Here is a 27,689-nt window from a genome sequence, read left to right on the forward strand (position 1 = left end):
GCTTTTACGGTCCTTTATTACAACTATATAACCATCAAAATGCTGGATTCCTGAACCTATCTCCATGAAACAAAAACTGGCACAAAGTTCAATGTCTTCTCCGTCTGCACTAATGAGTGAGATTAATATGCTCATAAAGTCATCTGAAAGTGGTGTCAGAACATGATGTTAGTCACTTGAAAGGAATTTTCAAGATTGGACTCAAATAATGATCAGGTTCAAGGCCGTGGGAACCCAGGGTGCTGAGGGTGCTGCAGCAGCCCCCTACAATTTCAAGTTGAACACTAAATACAGGTACTCGTCATATATGGTAATTAGAATATTATGAAAAAGTGCATTTACTTCTGTTATTCAACTGAAACTGTGAAACTAATATATGATAGACTCATTACATGCAAAGTGGCATATGTACAGCCTTTATTTGTTATCATTTTGATGATTATGGCTCACATTTAAAAAAACAAAACAAATTAAAAATGGACTGTGCGCCATAATCATCAAAATGATAACAAACAAAGGCCCGACATATCTCACTTTGCATGTAATGAATCTATCATGTGTTAGTTTCACATTTTAAGTTGAATAACACAAATAAATGAACCTTTTCATGATATTCTAATTATATGACGAGCGCCTATAGTGTTTTTGAATTCAGTCTGGCCCATCTGTTGCTACATAATGTCATGTCAATATAAAGTCAGAGGAAGGTGGTGCAAATTGGGAAAAATTAGGAGAACATTGGCCTGTCACAAGATTGTTTTCGCTTGTATTTGTATTTGCAGTTGTGTAATACTGTAATTTTCACTGTTCAAGTAAATTGTGTAAAAAATGGTTTCAACTAGTGTGTGATTTAAAAAGTGGTTAGAAACATGTAGAATTATTGTTAATTATTGTTGTGCTTTAGAGCTACAGTTTTGTCAACATGAAACAGTCCTCAATATCATGGTTTATTGGGATATTTTCCTTCCTCAGTATAAAAGACACACACCACAAATTGTGTCATTGTGTCAACGGGGAGGAGTGAGGAGGAGTTGTCTATTATTTTTACAGTCGATGATCGGGACCCACCATCACCCTACAACAAGCCAAGAATAAGAAATGTATTTGTTCTATACACTGTAAGACACTGGAATTTCCTGATAATTATTAATTAATAAACTTTTTATTGGTTTATATTTGATTTATTGGTTATTTTTCAGTCGATAAATATTAAAAGAAATGTTCCCAGGGAAAGAAAGTAGTTTCCATGATCCACTTTTGAGACCCGACTCACCAGTTGAGAACCACTGGTCTAAATGCACCCTGGGAAATTCCTGTTAAAAACAAATGTCCCACTTGATTTTCTGCTCACATGACTATCTAAAATGAATTATGACAGTGTTTCCCATAAGGGGTACTCGAGGACCTCGCTGGTGTACTTGGAACTATTTCAGATTGACCAAAAAAAAAAGGGGAAACTGAACAGTATTTGATAATAAACGGTATAATTTGCAGTAAAGCGTCATTTTGGGAGAATTGTAGGTTTATTTTGCATTTGCATTTTATAAATAAAATGCAACACCCTTTAGATGGGGGTGACATGGACTACCGCTGAAAGGTCGACGAAAACGGATGGGAACCGCGGAACAATGAGACTTAAAGAGGGGGTATTATGCTTTTTTCAGTCACATAGCACCAGTCTATATCACACGACAATGATGAGCAAACCTTCTGTTGGTCTGTAAATGCAGTAAATTAGAATAACTGCCTTGTATAAAATTGCTCTCTCAAAATGGCTGTAGTGAATGTCTTGAAATAGGCCTCTGTCTCTTTAAGAACCTCTGACCCTTTCAGACACGCCCCCTCCACACGCTGTCTGTGGCATCAGTGGGGAGGGTGTTCTGCTGAGGAGGCGTCTCCAGGAGGTGGGGGCAGTGGCGTGCACAGACATTTTGAGGGGCAGGTGCTCAACTAAGACAAAAGGGCAACCCCACTCCTCCCCCCCAAAAAAAGTTAGTATTTAGTGACACTAACAGACCATTGATTAACACAGCAACATAAAATGTCCAATTATGTGGACCTAATAATAAACGATGTAGGACTATCACAAGGCTCTGCACTTAAGTCTAGCACAAATACAAATAAATGATGCAAAGGTACTATAGCCTACACTTAAAACATCTGGTTTGTCAATATCATGACATGGATATTAATGTCCATGTCAAAAATATGTTAAATAACAATAATCCTGGACTGTTCGTGTTCCTGTGCTCCTCCAGTGTCCAGAACCCAGGCACCTCCTCACCCTTCTGTCTCCTTAGCTCAGCTCACACTGCTCTGGCCCTGGTCTACGCTCAGCCCTGACTTAGACTGGATAATACAGCTCATTTTCAGAAAGTGGTCATACCGCCTTTGCGATGCCCAATCCCGTCAGACCTTGGAAGCTAAGCAGGGAAGGGCCTGGTCGGTACTTGGATGGGAGACCGTTTAGTAACACCAGGAAGCCTAGCGAATGTAGTGAGTGAGTGAGTGGTTGGTGGTGGTCGGAGGGGCCGATGGCGCAGACTGGTTGCCTCGCTTCCGTCAGTCTACCCCAGGGCAGCTGTGGCTACAATAGTAGTTTACCACCACCGAGTATGGAGTGAATGAATAGTGCAAAGTCTTTGAGTGTCCAGAAAAGCGCTATATAAAACCGATGCATTATTGCATTATTATTATTATTTTATAGCGCGACAAACAGAACCGCTAAAGTGACGGACTTGTTACTGCTGACTTTGTCCGGACGGTCTCGACACGTGCGGCGGCGCTGACGTCCTCGCCCTGATGGCCCTTTTGTTTCCTTTCGTGTCCTTTCTCTTTAATAATCCAGTCATGTCGCGCTGGCTCTTTCATAAAGTTCTCGAATTTACAGTTTACTTTACTCCCGCGTCGTAGATGGGCTGTACCATTTTTTCAAACAGGGGAAACGCGGGGACAGCACAGCTGCCCTTCTGGGATCAGGAGCGAGGCAGAGGAGGAATGAAGCACGATTTGACGTTGCTGAACATTAAAACTGTAGGCCTATTTTCAGCACATGCTGGCTTAGCAGGGCAAATATCTAAGAACAATGAAATAAATAATACTTAATATTGGGGAGGAAAAAAAACTGGTCTTGAGAAGGGCACTTAAAGGGCACAGGGCAAAGGGGCTTGTGCTTGAGCACCACCTGGGCTCTACCTGTGTACGTCCCTGGGTGGGGGCGTTCCTAGGAGGACTCAGGCAAACCTATCCCTAAAATGGCCGCCATCAGAGTTTTTACAGATTACTCAAAAACACGTGAATGTGCCAAGGCAACACTTCAGGCATGTTTTTAATGAGGGAATGTCATATTAACATGATGTAAAGCTTGAAAAAGTCCATTTTGCATAATACCCCCCCTTTAAAAGTGAATGAAAAGACACTCGTTTTTCCGACCAAAAAGTTTCCCACTGAACCTGAATTCACCATAAATGACAAAAATGCAACACACGTGACGTTCTGAAACGTTTTTTATTTTACTGTACTGTTTTGTTGACTCATTTCTATCTAGCTAGATGTTACTGACATTACAATTAAAGTCAACTAAACCAAAGGCTATATTTCATGTGTAGGCTGACCATGAAAGCTCGCACTTTTACCAAATTGGAATTGAACAAGTGCCTCTTTAAGAAGATCCCCCACCCCCGCATTCTTTAACTTTCACTTTCACTTCTCCAGTCTTCAGAGAGACCGTCATGGAGTCAGTCTGACCGTGAAAGCGCGCGCCCCTGTTCCGTGACTCACTGCGTTCCCCGCGGCGTAATAACCGTGGAGTAATTGTTTCGCGAGGGTCAAAAACCGGAACCGAGAAGTGGATCTCGCGCTTCCCCCTCCTGACTCTCGGCTACATCTGCGTCACTATGAGATAAATGTCACTTTCCCTGCTGCTGCTGCTGCTGCTCTCTTTTGTTCCCACACGTCGACGCCGTAAGGTACGTTTTCGCCGCGCTCACTCTCGCGCAAACTTTAAACCCTTGTTTGATGAGCCGTAAAGTCGTTTCTGTTCGGCTGCGTTCACTGCAACGTAACGCAGGAAGTGACTGATCTCCACTTGTGTGAAGTTAGCCCCCCCATAGTGTCCGATTTGTTTAAAAATGTTGTCATTCGTTTGTGCTTCGTTTGTGCACATAAAAATAGCGTGTTATGTGCATTTTTATGCGCACAAACGAAGAGCTGAAAAATGACACTAGTTTGGAGTGAATCGGACACTCTGGGGGGGCTGATCAATTACCAATCAATGATCAATACCTCAAAAAGGAAGTGCGCTGGTGCGCCGTCTGGTCTTGGTTTGGTTCTTAGTCTTGATCTTTGGTCGGGTCTTGGTTCTTCGTCTTGGTCTGGTCTTGGTTTGGGTTTTGGTCTGGTCTTGGTTTGGTTCTTAGTCTTGATCTTTGTTTGGGTCTTGGTTCTTCGTCTTGGTCTGGTCTTGGTTCTTCGTCTTGGTCTGGTCTTGGTTCGGGTCTTGGTCTGGTCTTGGTTCGGGTCTTGGTCTGGTCTTGGTTTGGGTCTTGGTCTGGTCTTGGTTCGGGTCTTGGTCTGGTCTTGGTTCGGGTCTTGGTCTGGTCTTGGTTCGGGTCTTGGTCTGGTCTTGGTTTGGGTCTTGGTCTGGTCTTGGTTCGGGTCTTGGTCTGGTCTTGGTTCGGGTTTTGGTCTGGTTCTTAGTTGTGGTCTTGGTCCGGTCTTGGTATGGGTCTTGGTCTGGTTCTTAGTTGTGGTCTTGGTATGGGTCTTGGTCCAATCTTGTTTCGGGTCTTGGTCTTTGCTTAGTTTTGGTCTGGGTCGTGGTTCGAATCTTGGTCTGGGTCAGAAGTTTAATAAAAGATAAAGAACATGAAAACCAATCATTGACTGCGGAAGGATTCCACAGTCAATCAATATCTCAAAAACGAAGTGGCACAAACACTATTTTTCTGTGCACAAATGAAGCACAAACGAAGCACAAACGAAGCACAAAAGAATGACACCATTTTGAAACAAATCGGACACTATGTGGGGGCTTCACTTCACTTCACACAAGTCTGATCTCCAGCCGAATCTTTTTACTGCGTTTTGTTTCTGTCGTCGATGTGAAGTCAGGCGTGTTGCGTTTTTCGCTGCATTGAGTTGGACTTTTGCCAGTGATAAATTGGTAGTAATAGTATTTTTTGAATGCTGACCAAAGTGCTGCACAGGTACAGTAACAATATACACAATAAAACCTGCGATCAAACAGGCTTTCTTCTTCCCACCTCCTTTCAGGCACAACTGGAGCTTGCTTCTTTTATGTTGAAATGAATGTTGTTGTTTTGAATTATTCTCCTGAAATAAATAATAATGACATTTGAGTAAAATTATAATGAAGTATGTGTTCTTTTAGTTAACCCTAGAACACCATCGCCCGGTGTTTTTCACCCGAGCAAATACATGTATGTGATTTTCATGATGCTGAGTTTATCTGAGTGTCCCGGGTCTCTACAGGTTCAGCTTTGTCTTTCTATGTCTCTCTTTCCTCCAAAACACACTTTCTCCTGCAGGCCAGTGTGACAACATATTTTATATTTAGTCTTTTGACTAAAATGTAATTTAACTTTTCAATTTTAGTCTAGTTTTAGTCGACTAAAATTGCATGTCAATTTAGTCGACTAAAATTAAGACTAATTTAGTCGACTTAGCATTTAGAATATTCATTATAATGATATTTAATCGTGGTCCTCGACTTCATGGAGCTGCTTCCACATGAACAAAGCTCAGAGCTGATCCTTTGGCAGTGAATTTACATGATATGAGGCTTTTTCACAGTGTCAATAGAAGTTTGGATGATTTTAGTCTCTCGTTTTCATTTTTATTTAGTCTTATTTTAGTCGACTAAAATATCTGGACATTTTAGTCATAGTTTTAGTCTCATGAAAAACTTTTCATTTGGTTTTAGTCCAATTTTAGTCGTCAAAAATATCACTTAGACTAAAATTAAAACTAAATATTTTAGTCGACGACATTAACACTGCTGCAGGCTCATGTTTGCTATAGTGATAGAAAGTGGGGCAGGGTTTGTGTATTTAATCAGGCTCTTGCCCCTGACAAGGCTGACATTCAGGGCTGACACATTTATTTATTTTGCTTCAACTCCTGCTTTGCTCCTGTCACAGAGCTCAGTGTCTCTGGCCTCACAGTAAGTCAGTAACACAGAGTTATTTTAGTCAGCTGATCATTTATACACATTCAAATAATGACATATTTAGTTCCTCTTTCCTGTGGCTGATGGTGCCGAGAACACTGAGCTTCACCAGAGAAGTCTCACATATCCCAGGAATGGGTGGACCAAAAACCAAGTTTACATCTTCATTATTTTATTTTTTAGGAATGTTTTGTTCCCAAATTCCGAATTTTACAGTCATTTTGATATGGTCCTCTCATGATGCGTTTCTTTCATTCTATCTTAACAGATTTGGTCCTTGAAGAAGAGAATTCGATTATTCTTGAAACGTCGGCAACACATTTCCAGTTGAATTTCGCCTTCTGTGTTGTATCTACCTGGATGATTGAGATCAATATTTGTTAGTATTCTAAGTAACTGTACCAGAATGCACTTACTTCAAATGAGTGTTGTAAATACTCCATCACTGTGTGCAGAAGGTCAGCCAAAGAGCGTAACAGGACTATATATTTATTGTTATGAAAACTTAACTTGGACTTCTCTGAAGTTCATGGGCAGACTAAGAATAGGCTTTTATCTACATCATGGTTGATGATGTGCATTTAAGAGAACAAATCTGATGCGTTCTTAGAAAGGAGTGGATTCATAGTGACCATAAAATGATTGGCCCCCAACACTTTCAGAAAGTGGTCATTTCAAACCTGTTATCATTAGTATGCAATAGGCCGGTAAATTCAAAGGAAATTCTCAAGCTCTGACACCATTTCCTGCTAATTTCAATCGTCATTGAAAAAGTATTCTTGTTATTTCCTCATCACTAACCACCAGTGAGGTCATACTTTGATTATATGTGCTTGATTTTCATCAGCAGGATTCAGTTGACACATTTGAGAGATGACTAATCATCACTCATGTTCATTTGTGAAATACGGAGGCGTTCTGGTCTCAGTTGTGTGTTATTTATTTTGCTGGTATCACGTTATTTCAAGATAATTTCATGTTTGTACAATATATACGGATCACGTTATTTCATGATATGAAATGATCACGTTATTTCATGATAACAATTTATTATGATAAAACGTTTCTGTTTATTTCATGATACCATTACTAACCCAGGTAGCAGTCGTGTCTGAGCCGGTTCTGGCTTTCTCATGGCACAGCCGGGCTGACTGACGACCCGACTGTTCTTATCTGGCCCAGTAATGAGTGACACTCGAGTGTCAGTAATCCGACAGTATAACCGTTACTGGACCTGAAGTGGACACGCGGTGCTGCCTCACAACAATCATACCTGGTGCGGTCAGACCATCCCGTGGCGTGATGCGGTGCCATCTTCTGGCCCAATAACAAACAAACTGCGAGTTAGCCACAAGATTTGGAATAGATACTTGGTTTGATACTTGGTCATTCTGCAGTTTGTCATTGTTGATTGAATGCAAAAAGTGTAAAAGAAGTCCACAACTAAATGATGGTTGGTCTGTGTTAAATGATGCTGCCTGGCACACCGGCATCCAGAACCAACAAACCACACTCACGTTGTAACATGAAGTAACCTCTTTTTTTTAAATTGGTATCAAGAAATAACGTGATAACTTCATATAATGAATTAACGTGGACAAGATCGCGGATAAAAGCGGCTCAGAGGAGCTCAGTTACATCTTCATTCACATTGCTTTGTTGCTCATTAAGATAATTGTCTTAAACAGCCTCCAGAAGGGCAGAAAAAGACATCTGGTACAGGTCCTTTAACCATAAGCCAGGTCAAAGCCTCTGCCTTTCGTCACTAAAAAGGTCAATGATAGAAATCGTTCTTGTTCTTGTCTTGAAAATGTTCCACTTTCAGCTTGTGCTGTGACAGTAGGCGACCCATGACGTATTGATCTGTGCATGTGCAGGTGATGTGGTCATAATGAAACCCCGTCTGAGCTAAAAACAGGTTTTCAGTGTGTGTGAATATGGGCTGTTTGGTGTGGGTAGCAGTGTTTTAGTTTCCTTTTCCAATGTCTGCCACACAAATATTGTATTTTCACTTTATTTAAAATACCAGTTGCCAGGAAGGCACAACTAGGGACACACTATTTAAAAAAAATGAATATGAGTACAAGGCATTTTGACACAGTAGCCGATGTGTTTGAAGTACTGTAGCTGTACTGTTTACATACACTTTATAAAAAGACACATTTGCATAATATTCTCAATGTCATGAAACTTAACTTATTTTTTTTTTTGGGTCAAGTAGATTTTTTTTTGTCAAATTCCAGAAGAATGAGATAGAATTTTCTATAGAATTCTGTTTTACTTTAAAAAAAACAACAAAAGTTTACATACATTTCATTAATATTAGGTAGCGTTGCCTTTAAACTGTTTAACTTGGGTCAAACGTTTTGGATTTCCTTCCACAAGCTTCTCACAATAGTTGGCAGGAGTTTTGGTCCATTCCTCCAAACAGAACTGGTGCAACTGAGACACATTAGTAGCCACCTTGCATGCCTATGCCTTTTCAGCGCTGCCCATACATTTTCAACTGGATTGAGATCCGTACGTTTGATGACCACTTCAAAACATTGACTTTGTTTTCCTTAAGCCACGTTAACTGCGACCAAGCTTTAACTTCCTGACTGATGTCTTGAGATGTTGCTCCAATATTTCCTCATAGAGTTCTTTCTTCATGATGTCATCTATTTAGTGAAGTGCACCAGTCCCTCCCACAGCAAAACAACCCCACAGCATGATATATAAATATATATATATATATATATTTTCCTCATCATGTCTGCAAGAATTAAGTTCTTTATCCTTTTTGATGTTTCTTTTGGAGTCAGAGCTTCTTCCTGACAGTTCCCTCTCAGCCCATGTTGGTACAGGACTTGTTTCACTCTGGATAATGACAAACTCTTACCATGTTGAGAATCTTCACCAGGTCTTCTAGGGCTGCACAATATATCTCGAAAAATATCGTATCGCGATATTAGCTGATAATCCATATCGCGAGAAGTCACAATATATCGCAACATCACCATAACCTTCATCTGACTGAGGTCGACCCATTTTTTTTGCAAACTCAAACTCATGCCTTGAAGTCATGTGTAGAAGTGCAGTTTTAGTTTAACATTTACTAGCTTTGTTAAATTCTTGGTCCTGATTGGGTGTTTTTTAAGTCTTCTTTTGACACAATTTGCTGAAAAAAATCGTGTTTAGGAAATATCGCAATAATATTGTTATTGTTGCACAGCAGTATCGCATATCGCAAGTCACTTCAATATCGTGCAGCCCTAAGGTCTTCTGGATTTGTTCTTGGGTTGATATAAACTTTCAAAAGCTCTACTTATTGGTCAAAGTGATGGCACTGGTAATATTGATTATTTAAATTAGTTGAAATTATTATACTTTAATATGACTTAATTAATATCAAATTTCAAACCGAGGCTGTCGATTATACATCATCTATAAAATTGGTAAAACATCTAAATTTACAGACTCTCACTGTGTTAACCATAACTACCATAACAATGGTGTCCGAGAGGATAGATAAAGAATAGGCAGGAGTCTGGATGTCTTATGCAGAAGTTTATTTACCATCGGTGCAGTACCCAAGACCCAAGACAGGAACCAAGACCCCAGACAGGAACTCAAGACCTTGTGCTAGTCCTACCATTCAAGTCTCCCATGCTTCCATAGAAGAGGGATAAATACCCTCTCATTCAGTGGCTGAGGGAAGGTGCCTGAGCACCACAGTCAAGGCTACGATAGAGACAGTACGACTGTACAGCTTGACCCAGTGTGATAAATAGTGTTTTAATTTTATACTGAAACAACTTTAATGTTGAGATTTCTTGAGTTTCACTTGTTTCGCTGTTGATTTATGAAGATGGAAATGATAAATGACATAACAGCCTGTATCCAAAAGCCACTCAGTGCCTGGGTTGTATTTATGTATTCATTCATTCATTCATTCATTCATTCATTCATTCATTCATTCATTCATTCATTCATTCATTCATTCATTCATCTATAATAGTATTTAGATGGCTACTTCTCACTATTTCTTGTAGATTGTCCTCTTTGTTATTGTTGCTGCAGCTAAATGTTGCTCAATGCTTTATTTAGTTCTTCCTGAGTACTGCTTAGACGCTGGATTAGTTTTACAGATGCATTAAGTCCCTAAGCGTGAAGAAGCAACCAATCGCCAGAGCGACTAGCAATTAGTTAGCAACATTAGCCTATTCATCTTGGTCAATGTTATTACCACATCCCTACTCCAAATATTTTTTATTTATGGTTTATTTGGTAGGGACAGTGCAAGTTAATGAACAAGCCACACCGGATTGTAGCCTTAGGCTAATTTTCATCCGTCGTCCCCCATGCGCACTCTCAAACACACTCTCATACATCCTGGCCTATTGTACATGTTTTTAGTGGTAGGGGAAACCGGAGTACCCGGAGGAAACCTACGCAGACACGGGGAGAACATGCAAACTCCACACAGAAAGGCCCCGTCCTTGGTGGGAATCGAACCCGGACCTTCTAGCTTCTAGCTGTGAAGCACAAGCACTAACCGCTGTGCTACCGTGTGGGTGTATGACTTCATAAGTCATACACTATTATAAAATTTGAATGTCTCATATTTTGGGTTGGACTCCGTGTATTTGTGACATTGACCCATAGCTACAAAGCTCGAGTAGGGTGAGCAACGTGAAACATCTGGTTTGTTCATAATTTGCAATGAACAGCTGAATCAGTGTGCTGTGTGAAGTGCGTAATGAAGAGAATTAAAATTTACATTACACACAGCGATGGATTTTGCTACTTTTGCTTTGACATAATTAAATGTGGTTCAAATTCCATCTAATCCATCAGCGACCAATGATTCTTTTTTTTGGTTGTGTTATGATTCCTTCTGAGGGTTGAAGTGAAGTGACACTCTCAGCCCGACAGTATAGGTTCCTCTTTCTCATGCTTGTAGTGAATATCTTGTTACTCGAGCGTAAAAGAGAACGTTTCAGCGGGACTTTCCTGAATGAAGAAGGTCAGGTTAATCATTAATCACAGACACACACACACAGACAGACGAGGGACTTTTACTTTTACTTTGAGTTTGGGAAATATGCAAACGTACGTCAGCAAGACCAGCAGATTTAGATTTCTCAGAAGGTCACAAGGGGGAGTTTTTTATTGGTGATTATTGACTTCAAATGAAAGCCTTCTAAACTTACCTCTTCAACAAAATGTAACAACCATGTATAACACTGCATTGTAAAATGAGAGAGAACATTATTTAACTTGATAAATGATTGAAAGTAGTTGTGACAAAGCTGCACAATGTTATATTCTGTCATCACTTCATTAATACAGCTGTAGGACCTGGACTAAATGTCAAAGATGGGTCATATTGCCCAAAATAATGATATATTGATGTGATTTGAGTGGTCTTTGTGAGTAACAGAAGCGCCATAGTAATGCTCAGGGGCGGGGCTTCAGCAATTTTGGCTCATAATTAACCACAATAAACTGGATGGACAGAAACAGAGTGAACAGGTAGAAGGGATGCAGTGTGTGGGTCTACCTGTCTCCGCCTCTTCATCCCCTCTCCCTCTTCTTCTTCCCTCGAGAGTGTGTGTCACAGTAATGCCACAGTAATTGTTGTTTTTTTATATTTACTGAGTCCTGGCTCCGCTGTAGAGCTGCATTCAGACCTAGCGCGGCTCCTGCGGGTGATTATTGTGTGTTGTCAACTTGAAAGTACGAATGCTTACTGCTCTTGGTGGCAGGGCAGTGTGGACAGAGCACTGCGCACGTCTGCTGTTTAGAGTGAGTGAACGCGGCGTATCTATTTGCATTTGGAGTAAAAAACCTCACCTCTACTAGTGATGGGCTAAATGAGCCAAGGTATTGACACATTCACTGTGTCAGCACCGGGCGCTGATCCCGTGGGTGCTGCTGAGCTCGAGCGCCCGCCCCCTGGCCGCCCAAAACTTTGACCGCGAGGCAAATCTGCCCTGTTTACAAAATGGTTCAATAGATATTGTGTAAAGCACAAGAGCCATGTAATTCAGGTCCATATTGCAGTGCGACGCAAAAACATAGATTATAGGGCAGTACTTGGTAAAGTTATCATACTGTTCACGTAGCTCTGTGAGGAGAGCGTCCGGTTAACAAGCAGGGGTCGTGAGTTCGAGTCAGATGATGGACTATGATGGTGTAGTCGTTTGCCTTAATATCCACTGGTAAACAAAAGCAAAAACACTACAGTATTGAGTTTGCTTGTTCAGACTCACTGCTGTAGTGCCTTTTCACCACTAGATGGCGTCTATAGGCCTACCAACACCGTGTGATGTGTGTGACACACACTTGGAGGTATCATTAACCCATCACTAACCTCTACCGCATCATAAAGGCACGAGTGAAACAGAAACAGCGTCTGGAAAGCTTCATGACAAGCTGCAGCTGTGGTTTGAAATGCCTTTCCCGAGCCCAGGCATTTGGATTAGCGGAATAATACGCTTCAATATGAAATATTCTTATGAAAACGCAGACGCAATAAAGAACGCACTGGATTACAACATGTTTTAGAGGGGATTTGATCATGACATGAGGCTGCACACTCCAAACCGCACATATTGAGATCATTTCCGGGAGAGCCAGATTTGCGTCGAGTGTCAAGTGTCAGACAGAGGCAGTAAAACTATTCCCCTGTCACAAAGAATCAGGAAACAATTTTCATTCACAACTTAGCAACAGTGCAGAGGTTGTTTTTTCAGAATGGCGCAGCAGCAGTGGCTCCTCCTGAAGTGAACACATTGCAACTGTTTCAAGCGACCAAATAGAAGCGGCAGCGCGATTCGTCCGTTAGGTGTGCACGTACCTTGAAGCGGAGTTTCACAGGTGACCCTCAAGTGAAGAATGGCGTCAGAGCCAGGGGAAGAGGAGGACAAAGATGAAGATGAGAAGGAGCGAGAGGAGGCAGAGGAGGAAGGAGGAGGTGGAGAAGCTGACCAGTGCAGGACACCATGCTCTGAAACAAGGACAAACTTCGATATTGCGCTAACAAGAATTTGGCTTTATTGTGTGCATCTGTATTCTAGATAACGAAATAATGTGTCTTCGGTCAACCCTCATATTCCTAACCCTAACTCTCTCCTCTCTCCGCTCCAGCCTGACCCATGTCCAGTCCGGAGCCCCCTCTCCTGCCTCTGCTCACCCAGCTGTGTGATGCCCTGAGCGGGCCGGAGCGCCGGAGGCTGGTGTTCCTCTGCGGGAGCCTGGACCCCGACCACAGTCCAGCCACCACGCGGGACGTCCTAGAGGCGGCGGTCCGCAGCAGCGAGCAGCCATGGGACGTGCTCAGGGAGGTCCTGGTGCGGCTGGGGAGGCTGGACCTGCTCCGGAGCACGTTCCACTGCGGGAGGGATGAGGTGGAGAGGCAGAGGAGCTCACTGCCGAGATACAGGTCAGCGCTTCACATGTCGATTTTTAGTATGGAGCCTGGACTCAGCTTTACGATCTTTTAGAAGAGAAAGTCAGGAAAATCAGAGAAATGTGAGCGTGTGCCTGATCATTTCCTTTTGCACGGCTAGAAACAGTCATAGATCGGATATAAATGCAGAAACACTGTAAATACACATTTACAAATGATCATTGTGACATTGTCTTTCAAAAATAGAAGCACAGGGAAACGTAGATGGCAATGGCTATACCAGAGGACACATGGGAGGAGATTTGCACTGAGACACATCAAACCACAGCTTCCAAAATCTGGAAGGGATTTAAATGGAAAGCTCCATCCATCCATATTCTTCCGTTATATCTGGAGTCGCGGAGGCAGCAGTCTCAGCCGAGATGCCCAGACTTACCGATCCACGCACACCTCCTCCAGCTGTTCTGGGGGGACCCCGAGGCCACATGAGGGCAGCTCAGAGACATAGGCTGTATCTGAATATCCACACTACTCCCTATAGTGACAATATAGTGGTCACACCATTTTGTAGGGGTGTCCGAATGTCCAGAGAGAAAAAAGTAGTCCACTCGAAATTTCCCACAATGCATCTCGAAAAGTAGTGAGCATCGATGGTCACTAAACGGGTCAATATAGACCACAATGCATTGCGAGAGTCGGAGAAGAGCCCGACAGTGACAGGTCTTTGAACTAAACAACACGACTGAAGTAAATCAGCTGTTTCAGTCGTGTGTTTGTATTTGTCATGAATAAACGACCTAAATATAAACGGTTACAGTGAAAAGATGCTAACGTTAGCTGCTTACCTTTCGCTTGCGCTGTTAAATGACCGATAGCTTCCTCTCGAATAATCCAAGCCATTCACGTAAAATCCATGTGAAGTAAAAGCGTATCTGACTCGTATTAATCCATAAATATTCCACTGTCTCATGAGTCTGGTTGGTCTTTAGCGCAGAAATACATAATTCCCGGAGTTTAGCAAACTTTTAGCAGATGTAGTGCACTCAGTCTGACGGCGCTTCGGACACCGGCCTGTGACCTACTTTCGGCACGTCTTTTGAGCTAACGCTGGGGTGATATTTTTTTTCTTCCTTTTTTTGTGATGAAAGTAACGCCTGTAAAAGTGCCAAAACTCATTCTCATTCTGTTTCATAAAATAAACGTTTGTAACAATAAATAAATTCAGATTAATGCATTGGTTTTATATAGCGCTTTTCTAGACACTCAAAGACGCTTTACATTGCACTATTCGTTCACTCCATACTCGGTGGTGGTAAGCTACTATTGTAGCCACAGCTGCCCTGGGTAGACTGATGGAAGCGAGGCAACCAGTCTGCGCCATCGGCCCCTCCGACCACCACCACACACTCACTCACTACATTCGCTAGGCTTCCTGGTGTTACCAAACGGTCTCCCATCCAAGTCCTGCCAGGCCCTTCCCTGCTTAGCTTCCAAGGTCTGACGGGATTGGGCAGAGCAAAGGCGGTGTGACCATGAGATTAAAAAAAACAAAACAAAACATATCTGCACGCTGCAGCAGGTGACGTCACTCAGCGCGAAGAAAGTAGTGGCTTGTGTCCGAATCGCCAACAGAATCAGTGACTATATAGTCGACTATATAGTGCGGGCCTATGTAGTGAATGAGGGGTTAAGGAATAGTGTGGACATTCGGATACAGCCATAGTCACACCAGCGTGCCCTGGGTCTTCCACGAGGCCTCCTCCCAATAGGACATAGTACATGCCCGGAACATTTCCCGAGTTAGGCGACCAGGAGGCATCCGAAACAGATGCCCTAGCCACCTGAGCTGGCTCCTTTCGACGTGAAGGAGCAGCAGCTGGACTCCGAGGTCCTACCGGAAAACTGAGCTCCTCACCCGATCTCGAAGGGTGCGCCCAGCCACCTTGCGAAGGAAACTCATTTCGGCCGCTTGTATTCGCGATCTTGCCCTTTCGGTAAATGGAAAGTGATAACCAAATTTTGCACGTGGAGTTCGCCCAACCCTCTTTGATACTAATGCTAGAGCAGGACCATTGACATATTGATATATTCTCTCTCTCTCTCGGGACATGGACAGTGTTTAACTCACAGTGGGAGAAATAGTTTGTTGTTTGTCCTGCGAGCGAGAGACTACTCCACTGATCCCATTCTTTCCTAAGGCGACCGGCGAAAGCACCTGTTTGTTTGTACGCAAGATTCCAACTTCGACTTGAGGAACGGTGTTGCTGCGCCAGGCGGAAGATCAGGCTCCATAAGTAGCTTTGAAATATACTACTCACAGATGGCTTAAACCAGACTCACCATCTTTCAATATATGGATCCAGGATGTATGGAGTGTAATAAATGGGACAAATAACTTCCAACTTTTTCTCATCTCACGTGGACAATGTGTGTTTTCTCTATTTCATTTTTATTCATGCTAACACCATGCTATTTGAAAAACAAATCAAAAATGTCTTCTATTTAGTTTGTACCAAAACTATTTCAAATGAGCATTGGGAATTAAATGGCTACAGAGTTGATTAACAAAAAATAATTACTAATGTTAAAGAGTATATAGCATCATATACAGACCCGTTAATATTTGATCTGAAGTCACATGTTGCTGTACAACTAAACACAGGGAAATCGTTTCACTTGTTGTTTACCGTTTTCCCACACTCACTCGCGGGTTAATCGCTCCACTGCCTAGGCTCGCAATTTGATTTCATTACGGTGCATTCTTTCAAGAGTCCCTCCCTTTGCTGATCTCAAACACTGATCACTGATCTCGGGTCCAGGGGGAGCTTGATCGTTTACTTGTGAAAATTCTGCGTGTCTCTCTCCTCACTTTGCAATCTTACAGACTATCACTTTAACCATGAGGTCTGTGTCTGTGTGAGCAGAGTCCTGATGGTGGAACTGAGCGACAACATGACCAGCGAGGATCTCAACCAGTTCAAGTTCATGTTGGGCCGAGGGGTTCCCCGTGACAGGCTGGAAAGAGCTACGGTGAGACATATGATGCTTTTTGTTCTGTTATTTTGTGTTAATCTATTACACACACACAACATTTTTTAAGGCAATATTGACCTAAAACAACTTAAAAATAGATCGGCGTCATTTGTTTCTGGTCCATATCCTGCAGAATTGATCCAGACCAGCTGCCACCGTTTTTCCATACTGAGATATGTTCTTACCTGAGTTTAGACGAGTTGATGCCTACCCCTCTGGTCTTTGTGCCCGCGGAAGAACTTGGTCGCTTCGTTTGGAGCTATAGGAATATGCTGGGAGAGGCCAAATGCTAACAACAGCTTTGGTCATTTTGTCAATCCAGAAATTAAAATAAACTGATAAACAGAATTATTTCACATAGTAAAGCAGGTGTGACTGAACCATATTCAAAGCACATTCTTCAGTTAAAGGTGACCATGAAATACAAAACATTGCATATGTGTTTGTGAATTAGGATTTTTAGTTGAATACTTTTGAAATATTTGGCTTTTTTTTTGGTTTGGTTTTGCCTGTATTTAACAGAAAGTGTTACAGAGATTCAGAAACTCTTTTTCCGTAGAGTCCTGTCAGGGACAGGGTGTCGGAGAAGGAATCCACCTCTTCCTAGAACTGACTTAACCAGTTTCCGTTTCCTAACACTAGCCTTTAGGTAGTTTCCATAGCAGCCTTTTCCGCCCCTTCTGTAAAAAGGATTTGAAATGCAAATCTCGCACTTAAAGTCACAGCCATTCTAGTATTACAACCCGGGACCTTCTTGCTTTGAGGCAACAATCCTATCACACCAAATAAATATTCAACTTTTTCATTTGGAGGCCATGTAGTATTCATTTTCTGAAGTAGCTACAGTGACTGGGTCATAGGGGTATAAGTTTAAGCAGGGCTTGTCCCTACACCTGTTCTGAAATCTTCATTAAATGCATTCAAATCAAGACTCTCAAATCTGAATCTATTGGTCATTAGTTTTTCTGTGATGTGAACTGACAGTGCTTCCTGGACGTGGTCACAGAACTGGAAAAGCTAGGCCATGTGTCCAGTGAGAGAGTGGAGCTGATCGAGACCTGTCTGAGGGATATTGGGAGAGTGGACCTGGCCAGAAGAGTGTGCACTGTCACAGGTCAGTTTCAAAACTAAAATACTCAGTACAAGTATTGGGCAAGACCGATGGATGATCCTGGAGTTATTTATGCAAACTAGACCATCTCTGCTTATCTCTTTCATACAGCCTCTTGTGATTTGATTTGATTTACTCATGTGTTCTTTGTTTAAACTTTAGCTCCTGAGCAGACTCCGCCCCTGCTGCAGCGCTGCAGACCCATTCAGCCCGTCACCAACTGTCAACAAGCAAGACACATACAGCTTCTTCAGAGCGGTATGACTTTACTCTCACTCTTCTGCCATGTTGAAAAGTACTGTATATTATTAACACCTAGCCTGAGCCTACTAGCACGTTGTTTTTTTAGTTGAGCCCGGTGTCATTAATCTATTGATTGATGTGGCCACTCCTCGAACCGTCACCTTAACGTGGTGGAGGGGTTTGAGCACCCAGGGAACTTCATGCCCCTGGTTGGGTCTTGTAAACAAGTCGATAGGTCAGAAAAAGAGCGGTTCAGAAGCTCCTTATGAGAGACCATCAGGCCGAGTTAGAATTATGAGGCCGTCCTTCTGTGGACCCACCACCTGCAGGAGGAGCCATAGGGGTCTGGTGCAGTGTGATTTGATCGAACGGTTGCCCTCATGACACGGCAACAGGTTGTGGGGGAAAGTGGAAGAAGATGGATGGAAGTAGTGTGGCAATGTGCATGTGTTGATTCTATACTTGGTTGGTCAGATATGTTATCATTATGTACTTGGAAGGCTAAATCGTTAATATACTATTCTTGGAAGGTCAAGTAAATAATTTAGTTATTCTATACTTGAAAGGCCAAATATTTTATCATGATATATTTGCAAGGTCAAATATTTTGTTATTCTATTCTTGGAAGGTCAATTATTTTGTCATTATATACTTGGAAGGCTAAATGTTTTATCATTCAATACTTGGAAACGGTGGAAACGTTGAGAACCACTGTTTTAGTCCAAAATTCCATGTCGGTCGGGTCTTAATCACATTTTCAATTTATATTAATTTATTTATTTGCCAACTTTAGCTCTTGAGCAGACTCCGCCCCCGCGACAGTACTACAGGCCCATTCAGCCCCTCACCTACAGTCAACAAACAAGACACGTGCAGCCTTTTCAGAGCGGTACGACTTTCACTTTCCGACTTTCACTGTCCGACTTTCACTGTCCGACTTTCACTGTCCGACTTTCACTGTCCGACTTTCGCTGTCCGACTTTCGCTGTTCAACTTTCGCTGTCCGACTTTCACTGTCCGACTTTCGCTGTCCGACTTTCGCTGGTCGACTTTCGCTGTCCGACTTTCACTGTCCGACTTTCACTGTTCGACTTTCACTGTCCGACTTTCGCTGTCCGACTTTCGCTGTCCGACTTTCACTGTCCGACTTTCACTGTTCGACTTTCACTGTTCGACTTTCACTGTCCGACTTTCGCTGTCCGACTTTCGCTGTCCGACTTTCACTGTTCGACTTTCACTGTTCGACTTTCACTGTCCGACTTTCACTGTTCGACTTTCGCTGTCTGACTTTCACTGTCTGACTTTCACTGTCTGACTTTCACTGTCTGACTTTCACTGTCTGACTTTCACTGTCCGACTTTCGCTGTCCGACTTTCGCTGTCCGACTTTCACTGTCCGACTTTCGCTGTCTGACTTTCGCTGTTCAACTTTCACTGTCCGACTTTCACTGTCTGACTTTCACTGTCTGACTTTCACTGTCCGACTTTCACTGTTCGACTTTCACTGTCCGACTTTCGCTGTCCGACTTTCGCTGTCCGACTTTCACTGTCCGACTTTCACTGTTCGACTTTCACTGTTCGACTTTCACTGTCCGACTTTCGCTGTCCGACTTTCGCTGTCCGACTTTCACTGTTCGACTTTCACTGTTCGACTTTCACTGTCCGACTTTCACTGTTCGACTTTCGCTGTCTGACTTTCACTGTCTGACTTTCACTGTCTGACTTTCACTGTCTGACTTTCACTGTCTGACTTTCACTGTCCGACTTTCGCTGTCCGACTTTCGCTGTCCGACTTTCACTGTCCGACTTTCGCTGTCTGACTTTCGCTGTTCAACTTTCACTGTCCGACTTTCACTGTCTGACTTTCACTGTCTGACTTTCACTGTCCGACTTTCACTGTTCGACTTTCACTGTCCGACCATCACTGTCTGACTTTCACTGTCCGACTTTCACTGTTCGACTTTCACTGTCCGACCATCACTGTCTGACTTTCACTGTCCGACTTTCACTGTTCGACTTTCACTGTCTGACTTTCACTGTCCGACTTTCACTGTCCGACTTTCACTGTCCGACTTTCAGTGTTTGCCTTTCACTGTCTGACTTTCACTGTTCGACTTTCACTGTCCGACTTTCACTGTCTGACTTTCACTGTCCGACTTTCACTGTCTGACTTTCACTGTCCGACTTTCACTGTTCGACTTTCACTGTCTGACTTTCACTGTCCGACTTTCGCTGTCCGACTTTCGCTGTCCGACTTTCACTGTCTGACTTTCACTGTCTGACCTTCACTGTCTGACTTTCACTGTCTGACTTTCACTGTTCGACTTTCACTGTCTGACTTTCACTGTTCGACTTTCGCTGTCCGACTTTCACTGTCTGACTTTCGCTGTCCGACTTTCGCTGTCCGACTTTCACTGTTCGACTTTCATTGTTCGACTTTCACTGTCCGACTTTCGCTGTTCGACTTTCAGTGTTCGACTTTCACTGTTCGACTTTCGCTGTCCGACTTTCACTGTCCGACTTTCGCTGTTCGACTTTCACTGTTCGACTTTCACTGTTCCCATGCTGTGGAGTGAATCTGTTTTTTATTCATTCCAAATGTTTGTCCCCAGGCGCAGGTCTGGAACCACAAACACTGCACAGGGCACAAACCTGTTCTGTGAGTATCATTTTAGCACAGCCAGCAGCGATGTGTAGAGTAGTCACAAATATTTGCTCAAGGAAGTGTAATGTGTAGCGACATCGCATAGCGTAACACTATAGTCCTGATACTTCTTATTAACACACAATACAAAGAGAAAATAAACATTATTCTTAGTAGCAAGCAGTGCAAAGTTCAATTGACTTTTCATGAGCCAAACTGAAGCTTTTGCCACTTACAATGAGAAGAGTAATGAGAGGTACTGTGTGATTAAACTACTCTGCAATGCTTCTTTTAAGTGGATATATAATAACAGAGACTTTAAAACATTTTACTGGATACTGTAGCATTGATATTTAATTTGGAATCATGTCTATGTAAAGACAATAAGGTCAGTCAGGATTTCAAATTGGGATGAAGTGCCCTCAGCAGGCAGAATAATGACATGTAATGAAACAAGCTTTCATTTTCAGCTAACAGCATGCTTGCAAATTGATCAAGCAATGTGATAAAAACACTGTGAGCGCAGAACTGCACATAAGAGGTCCAGTGGCTTGCGCGAAATTGAAAGAGTCTAAGAAATACAGATCGCTTCCGCGATGTGAATTAATAAAAAGTCACTTTTGCATGATAGAATGTCTAATAGAATGGGATTTGGCCAGTTCCTGAAGTGTGACTTGGGTTTTACAGAACTCCATAGAACACTACAAACTCAACACTAACCCCAGAGGAGTGTGCGTCATCATCGACTGTGTGGGACACGACGGAGGTATGAACTCATATTCTTTTACATCCTCATGACATGCCTGGCAACGTATAGTTCGCACTGAATTATGTCTTCCTGGTGTTGTAATGTGCTATGCAAATTACATTTTGATTGATTGATGTCAACAAAATTAAATTATAAATTCAAATGTGACAGTATCTATTATTCAGACTTTGTTGCTGGAAATATTGGCATTTTTTACGAATATAGTCTTGTTAAAAACTTCTTACAGCAAGTTTCAAATCAAAATGTCCAAATGATTTATATTTTCCTTATTCATCAGCCGTGTCTTACACGTCACATAATTTTCAGCTCCATAACTAGCTTGACTACCTTTCAGAGGCAGCTGACACTGAATATAACCATGTTCAAACAATCCATATGCACCTTATTATATAAAGTGCAATCACCTCTGTGGTTTCTGGGTTGGGCGGTGCCGGTGGATTTTAACGTTTTCTGTATGAATGAGGGGTTAGGGACTAGGGTGGACATTCGGACACAGCCATTGGTTTATCTTTTTGTAGAAGAAGAAGTTAAGAAGAACTTAAATTATATAGCACCTTTCATAGATAAAGGTGCTTCACAAAGAACACAAAAACAAGTATTACAGAAAGTAAACATTGATCAAATCATAGCTATGTCAACAAAAAAAGCTTGTCTGAACCAACAGAGTCGGCCACACGTAGTGACAGAGGAAGTTCATTCCACAATTTGGGAGCAACAGCTTCAAAGAACAACTCTCCTCTGGTTTTAAAGCGGGTCACTGGGACAGTGAGGAGGTTCTTGCCTAAGGACCTAAAGATGGGACAAGCTGTTCTTGCAATATCTCATAAGCTCTAAACATCAAGTGTGGAGACTAAGGGGCACGGCTGTAGGAAGTATTTAAGGTGTCCAAAAGCACAGTACAGCCCCTTTTAATCTGGTCTCCTCGTGCCCGCAGAGCTGTTGAAGCAGACGTTCCAGACTCTCTGCTTCACCGTGGTGCTACATCGCTGGCTCTGCGTCAGTGAATGCCTGTCCGCCCTGAGAGCCCTACAGCACAGTGCGCTTCTCGGACAGGCTTCAGCGTTCGTCTGCTGCGTCATCAGCCGGGGCACTGAGCTCCACCTGCTGGCCACCGATGCTCAGTGCATTGGCCTGAACCTGGAAACACTCCGAGAGATGTTCACCCCCAGATACTGTCCCGTGCTGGCCGGTAAACCCAAGCTGTTCTTCATCCAGAGGTACAGCGTGCCCAAGTCCCAGCCCAACGAGTGGAGGAGCTACCAAAACAGGTGGGTGTGGTTATTAGCAAATGTGGGTGGGGCCATAGAAATCACAGAAACTTTGTCAGCTGTTCCTACAAATTTGTACATTTTATTGGCTTCCTGGACCCGCTTGAATTGAATGATCTATCCCCATTCAAATGAATAGGGAAGCCAGGCGCTATATTTAAATACGGCGAGGCATGGCATTTCATTGCATTCTTTTGTTTTATGTGGGTTCTTTATCATAAGCATATTATAGGATCATGTTTAGCGACTACTGGACCACAGAAAAATAAATTTAATTTGGATCTAAAGTAAAATCTTAAAAGTACATTCATTAATGACTAAATGTGGTCGATGGTTGACACAGCTGAAAACATCTGTATCGTTCATAATACACTGAGCAGGCAAACGGACTAACTGTCCACACACGTCAGGATCGAACACCACTTCTCCTTTTTATTTCTATGGGCGGGGCTATGATCACGGGTGGGCGGGGCTATGATCGCAGGTGAGTGGGACTATGATCACAGGTGGGTGGGGCTATGATCACAGGTGGGCGGGGCTATGATCTCAGGTGAGTGGGGCTATGATCGCAGGTGAGTGGGACTATGATCACAGGTGGGTGGGGCTATGATCATAGGTGGGCGGGGCTATGATCACAGGTTGTGGGCGGGGCTATGATCACAGGTTGTGAGCGGGGCTATGATCACAGGTGGGTGGGGCTATGATCATAGATAGGCGGGGCTATGAGGTGACACCACGTATTTAAACTGATTTGTATTTTCTTCTTTGATTACTACATTTTTGCAAGTAGTGGAACAAAATTGTTCTGTCTTCTTTAGTATATTGTTCATTCAAGCCTTGGTGGTCACAATACTGTGCATCTAATTATAAAGGATTTGATTCTATCTCATGAAATTGCACGCTGGTTTTCTAGCATTTCCATGAAAGTGGCCCTGCAAGTTGTGAAACTTTCTAATAAACTCATCGTCCCACAGTGAGGACCTGGAGACAGATGGCCCCGGCGTTGGACACTGCCTTGTACCCACAGACGCAGACGTGTTCTGGAGCCACTGCTGGACATCGGAGAGCCAGCTGGAGAGGAGAGGACACAACTCGCACTACCTGAGGGCCCTGACGGAGGCGCTGCAGGCTGGGTGAGTACATACAGCACTTCTAATGTAGAGACTTTACCCACTTTCCCATGTCTTTTTTTCCCCACATTTTGGTTATTATATAAGTCATTTTTAATATAATTTTTCAGCAGTTAGGAAGGAGTGAAACTCTTCTGTAAATAATTTTTATTTTCCTTTTAACTTGTCTTAGAACATCGGATGCTCACTCTGGCAGGTTTACAGTGAGGCTCATAGCTGACATGTTGATTTATGTGCATTGTCTTGGTTCAAAAACATAAATGAGTAAAAAAAAAAGTTGACCTTTCAGCAGTGACCCAGCGGATGCTAGGGTGGTTAGCGTAATGCTAATCCGAAGGCCTGTAGGACGCTTCAGGATCAATTGTTTTTTTAGCTTTTCACTGCTGATTGAACTGTATCCATGGTTACATGCCAATTTCATTCCGAAAACCTACTATAAGTCCCAAAAAATATACGCTAATATTAACTTTTTCTTTTCATAAATCATAAAAATCATACAAAGTTGCATAGTCCATCCTCAAGGTATTATTGACATCTGGGGAAAACCAAGGAGATGGCTCAACCCTGAGCCATTCAGCCATACTCAGTGGATTGACATCGAGCAGGAAATATTCACCATGGAGACAATGACCTTCATTCTAAGATGGAAAGACAATACAAATAATGGGACATTTGAATAGCACATGAAATGGCATGAAATACTGCATTCTGTAAACACACACAAAACTGAGATTACAATGTTATGTGATCTTCTGTTAAAAACAATAAAGATAAGAGTAAAAGAAGAAAGAAAAGATTATCATCAAATAACACACAAGATTATGTGACTGGCGCAGTCCGTGCCTAACTCTAAACGCATCATAGTGCACGTGCGATCTTGCATCGTGCAGGTTTTGCGCTTAAGGCTGCGCCACTAGGGAGAGGGCGTTTTTGAAGAAAAAGAGGCCGACTGAGGCGTGGTTCATTACAAGCAGCACTCACTCTTCTATGGCAACCTTCACATTATGTTCCTCTTTACATCACGCTGCCTTGTCTTCTTCCTTAGAATCGACGTCAAATTGAAAACAAAAGCAAAATTGCCTTGAAAAGTCTGTTTGAGTGTAGGTTACGCGCGGGCTTACTTTGATACAGTAGATCAACGCGCACACCCCTAACACCAAAACAACAACAGTTTTCCATGAATAAACCACACATGCCTTCAAGTGCCACAACATCAGGTCTAATCTGAGTTTTAAGGAGACATTTCCATCGTGTGTCAGTCTTTACCTCCTGATGATGCTCCTTGTGTAGCCACAGCTCAGTCCAAAAGAAAGAAGCACATTTTACAGGGAGCATAGCAACTTTTTTTTTTATTTTTCAAATTCAGCCGCTCTAAGAATCGTGCAGCTGTTGCGCAAATGTTCCAATACGCTACAGTTCTCTTGCAACTGCTACATATCTCTGCAACTCCTCCACAGCCGATATGACAGTTTCTGATCAATTAAATCCTTTACATTTCGTAACTTTGCGCATTCGAACGGTGTCCAACGCGAGGCTGCTGCCTCTCTTTCCCGCCCACTCATCTTGGATCTGCAGCGAGTGTCTGCAGCAGCGGAGGGACAGTTTTATTTCTTTAATCTTTATTAAACAGTGCACGCTGCATCACGCATGTTATGCGTGTACAAGAGAACCCCTCCCTGCAACCCACCGCCTTCCGCAGGTCTGGGGAAAGCATGGGGACCCCTCATGTCCAGCCCACTTTTTGTACCAGGTATGACACTGAAGATTGCAAGCAGCGCCACCCGTCTGCGTACTCGTCTGCTCTACAGCCTGCGCTATGAACCACAAGATCTGGCCCAACGTCTCAATTAAAACCAACTTGTTACAGTCTCCTGTCCGAATAAACATGTTCTCAAAGTGACTTGCATAACGCAGTACCTCTACTACACATCGGCCCACTGCAGCCCTCTGTGTTTGCGGAAGGAAACACGGCTGGAAAGAGGGCGCAGCAGATCTGGCAATGTTCTGGCTATCTAATCTAATCATATAAAACAGGATAGAGGCAGGTTTACGGTAGGCTATGGCCTGTTGTTTGAAGCGAGCGCCTTCACTGATAGACATTTATACATTTTGTGGCAAATCACTTGTCATTTCCTTCCTGCTTCCGTTTACTTTAACCGTTAGAAAGACGTATCCTGGTCTTTCAGACTGGAACACTGAACACATACTGTATTAAAGCAGCAGAGTGTGAATGTAAAAAAAACATGAAAAGAAAAGCCAAGTTGCATGTGGTTAATCTCTGACCCCCTCCTTAACCGAGCGCATTTTCTCCAGTTTGGTTTTACCCAAATCTAAAAGCTTCTCGACTGGAGCTTACAGCCTATAGGTCAGTATAACGCCTCATCAACTGCCACCACTACCTTCAAAACTGATCTTAACTTTTTTGTCCCATTTTGGGCGTGTTTTCGCAGTTTGCGGTAAGTTGAGCTGATCGTAAACTCTTCTTCGTTTTCTTTTATATGTGTAGGAGATGGCACGTGGTGGACCTTCACACCCGGGTGAACGCGGCCGTGTGGGAGCACAACCAGAGGAACCCTTCAGAGCAGTACCACCTGGAGCTGAAGCACACGCTCACCAAGAACCTGTACCTGCACTAGACACACTACACCGGGGCTCACGGACATGTTTGTTTTATTTATTCTTTATTTAACCTCTTAAGCCCCACCTGAACCGAGTAACATTTTCTACAGTTTGGCTTTGAAAAAGACGAAAACGAGGATGAAGACACAGCAACAAAGTGATCAAAAAGCAACAAAAAAGAGTCGGAAAAGCAACAGTAACACAATAAAAAAGCGTCAAAAACACAAGTAAAAAGTGATAAATGAAGAAGAAGAAAAAGATGTTTATTTATATAGTGCCTTTCACAGACATGGTCACAAAGCGCTTTACGTGAGACAATTGTACATTCACTCCACACTCGGTAGTGGTAAACTACGTCTGTAGCTTCAGTTTCCCCTGGGGGAGACTGACAGGCATCATTCATCCTCGACTATTGAACATGTTTTAGTGGTAGGGGAAACCGAAGCACCCGGATGAAACACGCACAGACTTGGGAAGAAGATGCACGCTCCACCCATCCGTCTGGAAAGCGCTAACCGCTGCGCCGCCGTGCTCTTTGCCAATTGTGAGTGTGCCCTTGTAGGAACCAATAACAGCCGAGGATGTAATGAATTTGGACAGTTTTAAAATGTAATAGGCCGATAACGTAGCAACAATTTGCCGTCCGACATTACATTATTGGCCTGACAAGATGAAAATCGTTTACAAATGTAATACGTTTGTTTAGTGTGACGTCACAACTTCCACTTCCGGGTACTAGCAGACCGGCAAATATGCGAGAAAAAAAGCATAAGAAACGCTTAAAGTCAACCATCAATATTTCTGAAACTCAACAGAGAGTTACTGAACCTACTTATTTCTCAGACTCATTAGCCAAAAATGCCGCACCTACTGCTAAAAAAGTAATATTTAGTAAAGTCACTACTTCCGGGGTTAGCGTAGCTTCTGCGCCGTTAGCATGTATCTCCGCTAACCCATAAGTACTGATTTTGGTAAATATTACTTTTACAGCAGTAGGTACAGCATTTTTGGCTAATGGGCCTGATAAATAAGTATGTTCAGTAACTCTCTGTTGAGTTTCAGAAATATTGATTGTGGTATCAAAGAGTTTTTTGGTAGTTTCTCGCACATCTGCAAACCCGGAAGTAGAGCTGTGACGTCACCACTTAACAAACGTATAAGTTCAGCCAATAATGTAATAATACATCAGACTGAATTTATGTCCCAAAAAACAGCGCTATTATTTGTGTGCCTTTTTCAAAATTATCAACCTATTACATTGAAACTGGCTAAATGTATTGCGTTATT

The 27,689-nt window shown here is 42.7% G+C and overlaps 1 protein-coding gene across 2 annotated transcripts; it reads left to right on the forward strand.

The window, feature by feature from the left end:
- Positions 1–3,835: 3,835 nt before the first annotated feature.
- LOC306967765 (CASP8 and FADD-like apoptosis regulator) lies at positions 3,836–26,426 on the forward strand. Of its 2 annotated transcripts, XM_079562942.1 has the most exons (11): positions 3,836–3,968; positions 13,325–13,619; positions 16,511–16,616; positions 17,604–17,733; positions 17,893–17,988; positions 18,767–18,862; positions 20,585–20,631; positions 21,304–21,382; positions 22,320–22,653; positions 23,628–23,786; positions 26,290–26,426. In XM_079562942.1, exons 2-11 carry the CDS (start codon positions 13,333–13,335, stop codon positions 26,417–26,419), a joined length of 1,464 nt encoding a protein of 487 aa, XP_079419068.1. In that variant the 5' UTR covers positions 3,836–3,968; positions 13,325–13,332; the 3' UTR covers positions 26,420–26,426. The 2 variants fall into 2 exon arrangements, with proteins under 2 accessions (XP_079419068.1, XP_079419069.1); XM_079562943.1 differs by lacking the exon at positions 17,893–17,988.
- Positions 26,427–27,689: the final 1,263 nt, after the last annotated feature.

This window comes from Gobius niger (genome assembly GCF_951799975.1).
Source record: "Gobius niger genome assembly, chromosome: 9".
NCBI classification, from domain to species: domain Eukaryota; kingdom Metazoa; phylum Chordata; class Actinopteri; order Gobiiformes; family Gobiidae; genus Gobius; species Gobius niger.

Coding starts and splice junctions, on each gene's coding strand:
- LOC306967765 (XM_079562942.1), top strand. CDS start 13,333: ATGTCCAGTCCGGAGCCCCCTCTCCTGCCTCTGCTCACCCAGCTGTGT. Junction 20,632..21,303: donor ACAGGGCACAAACCTGTTCT/GTGAGTATCATT, acceptor TGGGTTTTACAG/AACTCCATAGAACACTACAA. Junction 21,383..22,319: donor CTGTGTGGGACACGACGGAG/GTATGAACTCAT, acceptor TCGTGCCCGCAG/AGCTGTTGAAGCAGACGTTC.